Source organism: Ceratina calcarata, unplaced genomic scaffold, assembly GCF_001652005.2.
Source record: "Ceratina calcarata isolate Rehan_Ccalc_2016 unplaced genomic scaffold, ASM165200v1 scaffold518.2, whole genome shotgun sequence".
In the NCBI taxonomy this organism is placed as follows: domain Eukaryota; kingdom Metazoa; phylum Arthropoda; class Insecta; order Hymenoptera; family Apidae; genus Ceratina; species Ceratina calcarata.
This window is the reverse complement of record NW_017176316.1, coordinates 10,765-23,108: the sequence shown is the minus strand read 5'-3', so window position 1 is coordinate 23,108 and position 12,344 is coordinate 10,765. Positions and strand designations below refer to the sequence as shown.

The 12,344-nt window shown below is 43.3% G+C and overlaps 1 protein-coding gene across 4 annotated transcripts in view; it reads left to right on the top strand.

The window, feature by feature from the left end:
* hlk (hulk) overlaps positions 1-11,857 on the top strand; it is a 27,016-nt gene extending 15,159 nt beyond the window's left edge. For 2 of the 4 annotated variants that reach the window (XM_026816463.1, XM_018030308.2), the window contains 13 exons: positions 6,428-6,559; positions 6,741-7,064; positions 7,275-7,463; positions 7,525-7,662; positions 8,263-8,370; positions 9,007-9,104; positions 9,217-9,301; positions 9,360-9,491; positions 9,555-9,737; positions 9,806-9,946; positions 10,005-10,328; positions 10,402-10,584; positions 10,642-11,857. In XM_026816463.1, the coding sequence (XP_026672264.1) occupies positions 6,428-6,559; positions 6,741-7,064; positions 7,275-7,463; positions 7,525-7,662; positions 8,263-8,370; positions 9,007-9,104; positions 9,217-9,301; positions 9,360-9,491; positions 9,555-9,737; positions 9,806-9,946; positions 10,005-10,328; positions 10,402-10,584; positions 10,642-10,829 (2,225 nt within the window). In that variant the 3' untranslated portion in view covers positions 10,830-11,857. Of the gene's footprint in view, positions 1-6,427; positions 6,560-6,740; positions 7,065-7,274; positions 7,464-7,524; positions 7,705-8,262; positions 8,371-9,006; positions 9,105-9,216; positions 9,302-9,359; positions 9,492-9,554; positions 9,738-9,805; positions 9,947-10,004; positions 10,329-10,401; positions 10,585-10,641 lie in introns of all 4 variants that reach the window. The other 2 variants (XM_018030310.2, XM_018030309.2) reach the window with 2 other exon arrangements.
* The last annotated feature ends 487 nt before the right edge of the window (positions 11,858-12,344 follow it).

Sequence of the window (12,344 nt, the reverse complement as noted above, 5' to 3'; positions counted from 1 at the left end):
TAGGAAATGCGTTTTTCTAAGGTACATAAACTTTTGGGATTGACTGCATAGCCAATACATCCTTAACTGACTGAGAGTATTGAATTTTTTTTATTCAGAATTCAATTATAGAGTATACAGTGATCTTCATCATATTGTCATCGATGTGCAATTAAATTCATGGCTGTTCATTAGAAGAATTTTATAGATAAAACAATATATTTTTTCATTGATTGATTATTTGGAAGCTAACGTAATAGAAACTTGTTTCTAATAATGAATATCGATCGATCGAATATTTATAGAAGAAGAGCAACTGAACATCGTCAGAGAAAAGAAACTGATGAACCCTATTTTATTACTTGTTCGAATTATTTGAACGAATGTACGGCAAGCGACTGATCCTGATATGCGTGTGTGCCTTTTGTAGGTAATCTTAAGAACGAGGACAGAGTTCTGGAATGGCTAATCAAACAGAAAAGTAAGGAGATTTCTAGGATGATGATTATTATTACTGGTGTACTGTTCTTTGTGACGTTAATCTCGGTCGTGACCATACCACCGGGCTACGAGTACAATACTCGCGGTTCACCCCGATAGCTCAACCATCGCCGTGATAGCGCGTTACTTTACGCTTGTAACGTCGACGCTTAAAGAACTATCTATAATGATGAACAGTGAACACAAATACGAAGTATGAGAAATAATTCACTTTTGAGTTTCTTTAGAAGTTTGCGAACAGTTCTTTAAGCGTTGAGAAGCATCAGACATCGGAAGAGAATCGGCGGTGAATGGCTGATACATTAGAGGCCGTTGCTCGGTTTTTTCATTTTCATTTCGAATTGAGAACAAGAACGAAAATTTTCGATTTAGCTTCTAATGATGCCGCGCGCGCAAAATCGCTCTGGCCAACTGACACGTTCACTATGCATTTAAATGCCACGCTCTTTTCATATATTTACAACGCGAGCTTCCGTTTCTTCTTGACTCCACATTTTTCTTTTTATCTCTTTTTTCTCCATCACTGGTCTCTTATCTCAAGTTACGTTGGATGAACACCCGTGTTATACGAAAGTGAACGTGGTCTAGATAACAAATTCGTACACGTTCATTGTGATACACGTAAATAATGTGATCCATTCTTAAACGCATGCTATCCCTTGGACCGAGAGGCCGTATCGATCACAAAAAACGTAGGTACACGCTCTCATTTCCGGTCGCGCTGAGTATTATCGATGACCCTGTTAATACGCAGGTGATGATGATGATGATGATGATGATGATGATGATGATGATAGTAATGATGATGATGATGATGATGATGATGATGATGATGATGATGACGATGATGATGATAATGATGATGACGATGATGATGATAATGATGATGAGGAGGATGATGAAGATGATAATGATGAGGATGATGACGATGAAGACGGAGACGACGATAACGACGACGACGACGACGACGACGAAGACGACGAAGACGATGATAACGACGATGACGACGACGACGACGACGACGATGATGATGATGATGATGATGATGAAGATGATGAAAAATCTAATAAAGCCCTGAAGAAAATCCTGGACAAAGGTAAAGGTCCGACTTCAACCGAGGAGGCCGAAGAGGAATTCACGTGAGAGATCGAAGTGTGACGGGCTTTGTGTTGCGCGATTCGAGAGAAACCAGAAAACGATATTCCCCCGCAGAGAAACAGAGCGTTGAGATGTTGTACATATTGCCAATTAGAGCGATCCGAATTGACCGTAACCAGCAATCTAAAACGAAACGGGGCCGCCTTGCCCGACTGTTCGCGGTCGAGCTGGTGGCTGTAGGGCGAACCTGCATGACAATTAAAATTCTCTTTTGTCTTTCTTATTTCTTATTCCCTTACTGACTCGCCCCGGTTTCCTTTCCTCGTCTCATCTTTCCGCCCTCTCACGTCCAGAAGTATTTAATCGGTCCTGTTCGCATGCCAGCCTAGTGACATCCCCTCGTCGATGGAGCTACGCGACCGAAATTCATTGTACATATCGCAATTCTAAACCGATTGCGTCTTGTTTGCTGGAAAAATTTACGCTTGACGTTGTTTCTTTTTTTATGTTTTTTCTCCCGTTGAGTCGAGGTAAGTAAACGATCGTCGTTCGCTGTTCCGTCGGTGGTACCGTAGCTCCAGAAGACCCCGACCGCACTTTTACGACCCAACAAACGAAATAACAACGATTTCTCCAAAGCGAGCCGATGGTTCCTGTTGTAGTTGACAGCTGTCGTCTGCAGCGAGCTCCGAGTCGAAGAGAATCGGACTGGCCTCCGCTCGAAAGAGCGAGGAAGTAACGGGTGGGGTTCGTCTCGAACGTCTTACCACGATTGATCACGTCGTTGCTCGCGCGATGTACGAATATCGAAACGTTTGGACACGGTTTAAAAAAATTAACGTGTTTCGACTTCGAGTATCTGAGTGGAGGCTGGTCCACGTTAAAACGTCTGCCCTGAAAGAGTCGTCGACTCGCCGCGAGATATTTTCCGTCTGTGAGAAACATGCACGTTTGGCTTTTGCTGCGCAATTGGGGTTGGAGTGACACGTTCTCATTGCACTAGTTAACGTCGAGATCTCACGAGTCAATCGAAAACCGATCAATGTTATCTCCGTCTAAATTTCTCTCTCTCTCTATCTCTCTCTCTTTATCTCCGTCTGTTTTTTTTTTTTATCATACTCCACATTTTCTCTAATCTATCTTCTCTGTCTGTTTGTTTCTCTGTCTGTCACCGACGTCCATCCTCCTTTCTTCCCGATCCGGATTGACTCGTGACGAGACGAATCAATCGGAAGCCTGGTAGGCTAGCCAATTTTTCTGACCAAGTTTTTTTTTTCTCACTATATTCTTTCTTCTCTCTCACTTTTTGTCTGAAATTTCTCTCTATCTGACTCGTTGTGTATTTGCTTACTGCAGGCGACGGCTGTTTCTACATCGGCATGGGAGGTAAAAGCGCGAAACCCAAGATTCCCTCCTATGAGCCCTACCAGTGCTGTCCTGCCAAGGTAGCCCACGGCACCAAGGTCGCCAAGCTCACGAAAGTCGGCCCGGCGGCCAAGGACAAGGGCAAAGTACAACGCGAGAAGCCTGAAAAGCTAGGACTGCCCGGCCTGAAGCCGATTAACAAGCTCACCGAGAAGGACAGCAAGAAAACCGCGACGATATCATCTATCAAATCTAGCGGCGGCGAGAAGAAGGACAAGAAGGGATTCTTCGGAAGCGGTAAATATCTGAACTGGCTGTGGTAATCGCGGAGTTAAATCACTGCCCACGCGCCGAATCCACAGAGGATCATCACGCGTCACGGAAGATTTGGAAAAATCTTCGAGAGTTAACGCCCGCTGCCGCGTTAACTCCGCTCGAACTACCAGCCTGAAATGAATCAATGTCCACGCGTAGTGGGCAGTGATTTGATCGGCACCGTAGCTGGACAGTGTAGTAGAGGGTGTGGTTAGAGAGGTAGAAACGAGAGTGTGCATCACAGCCGTTCGACGGGGCTGGAAACGATGAAACGGCGAGAGAAAGACGGCCGGCTGACGTGTCTCGTGTCTCGAATGCAGGTGTGTCGCGCGGTCCATGAAGATGATCACGAGCCGCAAGTTCTGGACGAGCAACACGATCCAAGATACGTGCCTAGGGAAGCCGGTGGACTGGCTCCTCGGATTCGTCGAGATTTCGCGACTGTTTCTATAGTCTTAGTTCGATCGACGATCTTGTATCTCGTACTACCGCGCGCCGGATACGTAACTGTTCTTTAATCAAATCGCAACGGAGGTATAACGGCGAACAAGTTCATCGCACGCGGGTTTATCATGTTTAATACGTAATTACGTTATTGTGTTGTACGTCAGAAGCTCGTTATAGCTCCGTTACAGTGTTTACCAGATCCTATCCCGTTTCCTACTACAAATGTGTACGTCTGTCCAAGAACCTTGTAATCGATCGGATCCGTGATTAAACTAAAAGAAAGGAAACGTCGGCTGCGAAGGGACGAAAGAGAGATAGTAAACGTGCCGTGGAAAAGTGTGACTAATCTAGATATCTAAACGAGACCGCGATGAGAGAAAGGATCGTGAAGATACGCTTTTTCTACGTCTCACTGAGAGTTTCGGTCGGGGTTCTGGCCTGTTGCAGTTGTGGCCGGGCTTCCGTACATCATGAAAGTCTAGGGCAGAGCAAGGGAACCGGCGGAGGCGAACGACAAAACGGATCAGAGAGAAAGAGAAAGAGAGAGAGAGATAGCCGGAGAAAACGGAAGTGAAGCTATGGAAAAAGGGTGGAATCATCCGGAACGAACAACGAAGAAGAGATATTATAAAAGTATCGTTTAACGAACGGACTTGTTCCTGAACTCGTGTCATCGTCATTTTGACTCGAAGCATCATCATCAGCATACGCGATCATCTTTCTCCTCAACGTTTATAATTCACGCGATCCAGTCACGCATACACCCCCCTCGCCTATCATTTAACATTTTCTGTAAATCTCAATATCTACTTCGCAAGATTCGTTTCACAAATATATTCGAATGATCGTTCCTACGTGAGAGTCTTCGCGCAGAACTGCGAACAGACCAGCGAACTCGTAGATAATGTATAAAGCGTTCTTAGTCAGAACGAAGTGATCAAAGTGCACGCGCACATCCCTCCCTTGTATCTTTGCCTTGTCGAGAAACAGAAGACTTGAGTGCGCGACGAGTCGACGATGGTCGTACACCCTGCCATTATTAATATTTTGCGTTTTTATTGTTAACGATCGCCGCGACTGCTGCCACGATACCGCCGTCCCATTGCATTTTTCATCAATAAGAATCGCGGGAGACAAGGGCCAATCTAGATCTCGCGGTGGGTCGCAGCCGTCGGACGTATCGTTCAGCTGTACTACTTGCATTGGTCGACACCGACCGGACGGTACATCGATTCACTCACGATCGGTTCGACCGAATTCTTATATGTATAATTCCTTGGTCAATCTGCAGATCTCTCGAGAGTATGTTTATGTCAAGTGCAACGCGAACGACGTGCACAGGTTTGTACTTTGTAGTCACTTGATATGATTATACGCGACGTATACTCGGTATACGTGGTCTGGAATAAACGACTGCTCCATCGACCGTTAATTTTCTTGATCTCATTCCGGAGTCTCGGGATTAAAAGTCATTCTTTGTCTCGTTTCAGATTCTGTGACTACGCCGTGTAGCATATTGTATCTGTCAGAGTTTGTAAGGGCTTGTTAGAGCATTGTTCGCTTTCCTTTATAGTTTTGTTATACATGTACAGACACGCTATACGATATCACCGATTTTGTACATAGTATCACCGATCCTCGTTCGATCACCGCTCGCATACTGTATATACATGTACACGCGTACACTTGTATAGAGACACACAGCTGTTCTATTTGAGAGTGCTACCCCTGGTATCGTGGCTAAGACATAAACATACCCTAATTGAAAATTCCTCAACAATAAAACGTCGAGGGACACGTGCGTTCCTCGTCACACCGCTATCACTAATCGCTTGATTGCTTACTGGGCCGCACGAGCCAGCCACTAAACAAAATCGAAACCGAAAAAAAGATGGGAAAAAGAAAATCGAAAAAAAAAAAGAAATGAATTAATCTTGTTATTTTCCTCCGCTTTCGTACGGTTCCCCGTGATGAGACAGAGACCGTCGAAAGGAAAGGACGAAAGCGCTCACGTTGATTATTAATTTATTTATTTATTTATTTATTTGTTGATTTCTGTACTCGTTCTCACCGAGCATCGTACGATCGAAATCTGTACAAAACTATGCTAGCATTAGAAGCTCTTTGGGTCGCGATCACCGAATCTAGAGCGCGGCGATTGTCGATAGAAATTTTTTTTTAACTCGGAGACGTTGACACGACACGATCTATCTCGCGTGAATAGTTTGATTGTCGCTCAAAGTTTGTGATCGCGATCATCACTGTGTTCTATCGCTCGTTAAATAAACACTTTTGCGCACTTTCTGCCGTAAGGCGTTACTTAATCGCATAAGAGCAACATGTACGATAATAAAACTCGATAATAAATATGTTTCCTAGTACCAATTAGTATCCTTTTGTATTTGCTTCGCCCGTATCGCTAATGGTAGACGTAGAGTAGCCCCTTTGTAATTCGTCCGGACTACAGGAGTTTGTTTCTGATTTTTAAAAGCTTCACATGTTCCATCATCGAACATCGAGAGGAACGTAGTATTTCGTAGGTAAATGGTACAAGCAGATCAGTAAGAATTTTCAATTCGACTATAAGATAAACTAGAAATCTCCAGTTTTAATAACGATTATGGAAGAGAATAGCCATTCCAGATCCTTGATAAAGGCGAAAGCCTTTTGTTAGTTTTCCGTAAGGATGAAAGTAAATTCGAGCAACGTTATGGTAACTTAGGTAATCTGCTCGACGAAACCGAAGTGCTCGATTGGATGGTGAAGCAGAAGACGGACGAGAGCATCGAGGAAATCGATCGTGACACGCTAACCAAATATATCGAGACGAAAGAATTCCTGGCTGTCGTTTTCTGTAAGATACAAATTCACATTTCTTGTCCACGCAGAAATGAGTTAATGAATCGTAGATTAAGTTATCAGATTCGTAGATTGACTTTCTTTAGTAGAATTCAATGATCGAACGTTGAAAAATCGATTGAGAAAGGGTAAGGATAATCGCGTGTTGAAAACAAAAGAGATTCTCGGTCCTGTAGACAAGGAGGAGGATCCTGAGAGTCCTAGGATACTCAGGCACGTCGAGTTGATCGACGACGAGGCTGCCGAGTACGGGATAAAGATCGTCAGGATGAAGGATCGGCTAATGGCGAAGAAGTACGGCTTCCGGAATCCGCCCGGTATCACGTACTTCCGCAAGGGGAAGAATATTAACTACGACGGAGACGTCGACGACGAGGAAGAGATCCTCGATTGGCTGACCAATCCGGAGAACATGGAGCTCACCGATCATATCGAACGAATAAATAAGAAGATGTTCCAAAAGATACGACAGACCACTGATTACTTGGCAGTGTTCTTCTGTGAGTATCTCTCCGGGCAAGCAATCAAATTTTAATAACTAACGAACTGCAAATTCGATGCATTCAGAAACATAGAAATTACATTCGATATACGAGAGCATGAGAATTTAAAGAAATTCCTGGCTACATTTTACTTTTGCATGAGAATCTGCAGTCTCAAAGATAAGAGATTTCCGAGCATGTCGAAAGCGAAGCCGCGCGTATGTTTAGACAGCAACGACTGCAAACAGTGTGGCAGGGTGCTGTCGGAAATCGAGCACATCGACGACGAGGCGGACAACGCGGGGATAAAGTTCGTCAAGATCGACGACAAACAGCTGTCCAAGCAGTACGGCGTCTTCGCGTTGCCAGCGATATTATTTTTTAAGATGTCCTCGAAGGAACCAGTCATTTACGCAGGTACGATGCGAGTCGACTCAATTCCGACTGTTTGGTTCAATCAAATGATTTTTATTTAAAGGGGACCTTTACGACGAGGAACAGATTCTGCAGTGGCTGATGACGCAGAAAGACCCGTCCGGAGAGGTAATCGAGGATTTAGAAGGAGAAGAACTCTTGAATTTAATAAGAGAATCGGAATCGTTGGCGGTGTACTTTTGTAAGTCTGACAGTCCTTCAGGAACGGCCAACTGCCAAGCAGGAATGTATCTCTAGCCTGTTGCGCGGTACTATTTACCTACTTCTACTATCCTTCACATTCCATATCCCATTCTTCTTTCCACGTTCACACCTGATTATATATAAATATTTTCATTCAAGTTTCTTCCTTTCCTTTTTCTTTCCTATTTCCATATCTCACAATTCCTTCGTCCTGTTCTATGTACTATATTAATGCTGCTACGTCGACTACTCTTTGCTAAAGAGAATAACAGCTGACCGCAGCCAGCAATTATTATCGTATGTAATTAATTGAGACAGCATACAGCTGTTACGCGGCTCGAGACTAAACTTATGTACATAGATTCGTACGTGAACTCGTCTATACGTATGCGTATATTTGTGCTTGATCTATGTCGCAACAGATTAACAAGACTTTGTATTTTCTTTTACTTTATTTTCACCACGTTGTCCGTCCGTCCTTTGTCACACGTCTCTTCTACGTATAATATGATCGTTGCTACTTGGCCTGTCTTTTATTTATTCTCTCTCGTTTCTGTCCTCGTCCGTACGCTGTACACGTTGTCTGCTAATGCCGCAGGGAACAGAACGCTTTGCGAGTTGTGTCAGGCAAAATATCAGCGCAAGCAGACACGGCACAGGGAGCGCAGGAGTCCCGAGCAAGAAGCAGCACTCGAAGAACTCGACGGTACACGTTGAACACGGAGAAAGAGACAGACGATTATTGAGTTACCGTCCCGAATTTTTCTTCACCACTTTAGAACATGTTCCAGATAGTTCATCTCCGTGTGCACCACCCAGAACATTATTCACAAATTAAACATTCACGTTTCTCCAACAAATACTCTTCTAGAGATCGGCGCTGTTTTTATCCGATCGCACTTTTTCAACGAGTTTTTTCAGCTGGAAAACGATCCACGGTGTTTTTGTATTCTTGATGAAAGACGAATATTTTTCATAGGTCGATCGACACGATATTTTTCCATTTACACTGTTACACAGCGACACACAGGTGTACCTGCACGATTAGAAAGCATGAAGAGAAGGCAGAAACTATGATAGCTATCCTAAACCATTGCTGACCAGCATGCCAGCCAGTATTTTCGTATGCCCACGTTTTAATAGATGTAGTATTACGCCTGTAAGCACAAGAGATCATTCATACATTTGTTTCGTTAGTCGTCGCCTGTAGACAAGACAGGCTGACCGCTTTAATTAGATCATCCGTTCGATATCTCTACCTAATCAAAATAGACCGCTGTCTTTCGAGTAGAGACCTTCGATACGCTTCCGTGAATCTTATAACGATACAGTGTCTCTTTAGATGTGGAAGACTGCGACCAATGCATGGGGATTCTCGAAGAACTGGAAAACATTGACGATGATTGCGATCGACACGGCATTACCTTCGTCAAAACGCAGGTGCGTACAGATTTCCTCAGTAATTAATTTCATTGATAACTCGTTTTCCAACGCCTCTTCTATGGATACGTCGCTTGAAGCTGGGGTGAAAATTTCTTCATAATTTTTGTAGGACTATAAGGTGGCAGAGGATTACGGAGTCATCGAGTTTCCCGTACTGGTCTACTTCGAGAATCAAATACCAAACGTGTTCGAAGGTATCCTTTTGATGAATTCAACTGTTTACCGTGTTTACTGCATATTATTTTTCCACAGGGGATTTAAAAGTGGAGGAAGAAGTTCTACAGTGGTTGATTACGCAGAAAACAGAGGATCGTATAGAATTAATTACCCGAGTGATGTTAGAGACGTTCGTCGAAGAAACACAGTATATCGCGGTCTATTTCTGTAAGATTATTCTTTATTTATTAAGATATCCTTGGCAATTGTGAAAAAACTGTTGAATTGCAGACAAGCAGAACTGCCATATATGCGACGAAATTTTGGAGGGGCTGGAGAAAGTCGACGACGAGTGCGACGTATTCGGAATTCATTTAGTAAAAATTCAGGACCCTCAACTGGCCAAACGATATTCCATTAAGACGTTCCCCGCACTGGTCTACTTCAGAAACGGCAATCCACTTTTGTTCGAAGGTTTCTGTCTCTCAGCTCCATAATTAATTTAATCCGCGTTTTACTTATTTTCTGCAATGATTCTAAAGGCGATTTGCAAAACGAGGAGTCGGTCCTCGAATGGCTGATCGACGATGACAATCGAGAACTGGCGGACGAGATTGAATCGGTGAACGAGAGAATGTTGGAGAGACTTATGGACGAATCACCGTTCCTAGCCGTCTTCTTCTGTAAGTTATCCGAACTCTGAAAATACTTGTCTCTTGCTCAGATCTTAATTGAAATCAGATGACGAGGACTGTCCCGAGTGCGACGAGATTATGGAAGCGTTGGAAAAGATCGACGGCGAAGCAGACCTGTTTGGTATCGATTTCGTAAAAGTCCTCGGCACGGAGGTTGCAGAGAAGTACGAGATCATGAACGTTCCATCGTTGGTCTACTTCCGCAAGAAGACACCGTTGATGTACGACGGTGATCTGACTCAAGAGGACAAAATCCTCCAGTGGCTGACGTCTCAGGACGTGTTCGAGATCAAAAACGAAATCGAGGAAGTCAATAAAAAGATGTTGGATAAACTTTTGGACGAGAACGAATTCCTCACTGTATTTTTCTGTCAGTATCAACAGATATTTCCGATACGACTGAACGAACTGCGTATTGCAACTGCGTTTAATTGTATGTCCAGACGAACCGAATAATAAGGAGAGCGAAGAGGTGAGCGAGAAATTGGAGAACATCGACGGAGAGACGGATAACTTGGACATCACGTTTGTAAAAATGGCAGACCCGAGATACGCTAGGAAATGGGGTGTTACCAAGCTGCCTGCGATCGTCTACTTTCGAAAAAGATTTCCCAGCATCTATCGAGGTAAAATTCTTTATAAACGTTCTCTGTTTTCTCGTAATCACGATTATTTTTCAACAGGCGACCTGCACAAGGAGCAAGACGTCTTGGACTGGTTACGCAAGAATAGGTACCGTCAGCCAGAGCTGAACATCTACATGTACATGCTGATCGCGATCACGGTTCTCTTCACAATGTACACCGGCTTTCTGTTATCGTGTTTCCGGTCGGAACCGGCGACGCCCGCGGTGCATCCAAAGCAAGCGTGAACACTCGTGTGTTAGGTAAAACCGAGAAGTGAAAGATAGAGAGAAAGGTACGGAGAGTAAGAGAGTGCGAAAGAATGAAAGGGAAGAGAAGTTAAAAGATTTATGGATTGTTGACGCGCGAGTGTACGTTCTAGTTGTTGTTGATCCGACTCGCTTTTAAGATTAAATCGGCGGCCGTTCGTCCGGAACGAACGATCCGTAATCGAGGCTCGACGATTCTACGAGGATGACGACGACGAAACCTGTCTACTACTTCGCTTAGACGATGAACGAACGATTATGATGATAGGTACATACATATCTTGCGCCGTAATAACGGTTCGAGTTATCCGTGGATACCGTGAACGCGTGGTATGCTTGCTCAACGTGGACCAAACCCATGGAATTTTCTATGTGAAATTCAGACCTCTGTCAAAGATAAGAAGGATGGCATGAAGCGACGATTGCGGGTGTTCGCTCGAGTTTTATTCCAAGCGTATTATCGTTACGTGTATAAGCGTACATCGTATCGGTAATCGTGTATTACTCTGGATCGCGTTTGAATCACCGTACGGCGACCGAGTCGTTTGATATAATTACATTTATCGTATTGCTTTGTAACGATAGAGATATTACGTTGTATCGTATTCCATTCACTTTGTATTAACTTTATGCTGACTCGACGATTTTTTTGTTGCGTTTTTAGGGTGAATAAAATTGATCGACACACGTGTATTCTGTTATTTTGCTGCTGTTCATGGAACGTTGATAGCGATTTCGATCGACGATGATTTCTTTTCATTTGATTTTATCGTAATTACAGTGAGATCAATTGACAGTGGTCTCTCGATCATCTACGGTCCACGTGTAATTCAATGTCACCGTGTTCTGTCGGATTCTACAACCAAGATAAATCATCGCCGACCTCAACTGAATAAAACGAAAGAGTGAATAATGTATACGAGACGGCAGAACTGCCTAACTTATAATGTCTAGGATGTTAACACGATTATGAGGAATAAAGTGCGAACCCTTGGACCAATTTCAAACTGCTTGAAGCATCACTTTCATCTTATCATTATAATATAATATAATACTAACGTAAGTACTGGGTATACAAGAAGATTCATCAACTAATGGTTTTGTCTTTTTTTTGCCAAATGAGGAATCCTGAGGGTGGATATTTAATACCGGGAATTATTCCCTCGACTAATTTATGCCACTATTTAGTAATCTCTCTTCGGTGATAGTAATAAAAGAGATAAGAAAAATTCTGATATCATTTTGATTAATAACTGAATGGAAACAAATCTCACTACTTTCTTTTCACCATCCTTGACCAAATGACCAATCCTAATTATTTTATAATGCCGATAAGAAGAAAATATGAACCGAAAGTCGAAACCGTGGTTTTGAACACGCATGTGAAGTTCTCGGCTCTTCGGTAGCGATGGGCACTATCGACTAATTTAAAGTATCGACTACCTAGGGAATAATCGCATCATACTATCGACTAATTAGTCGATAGTTTTTAGT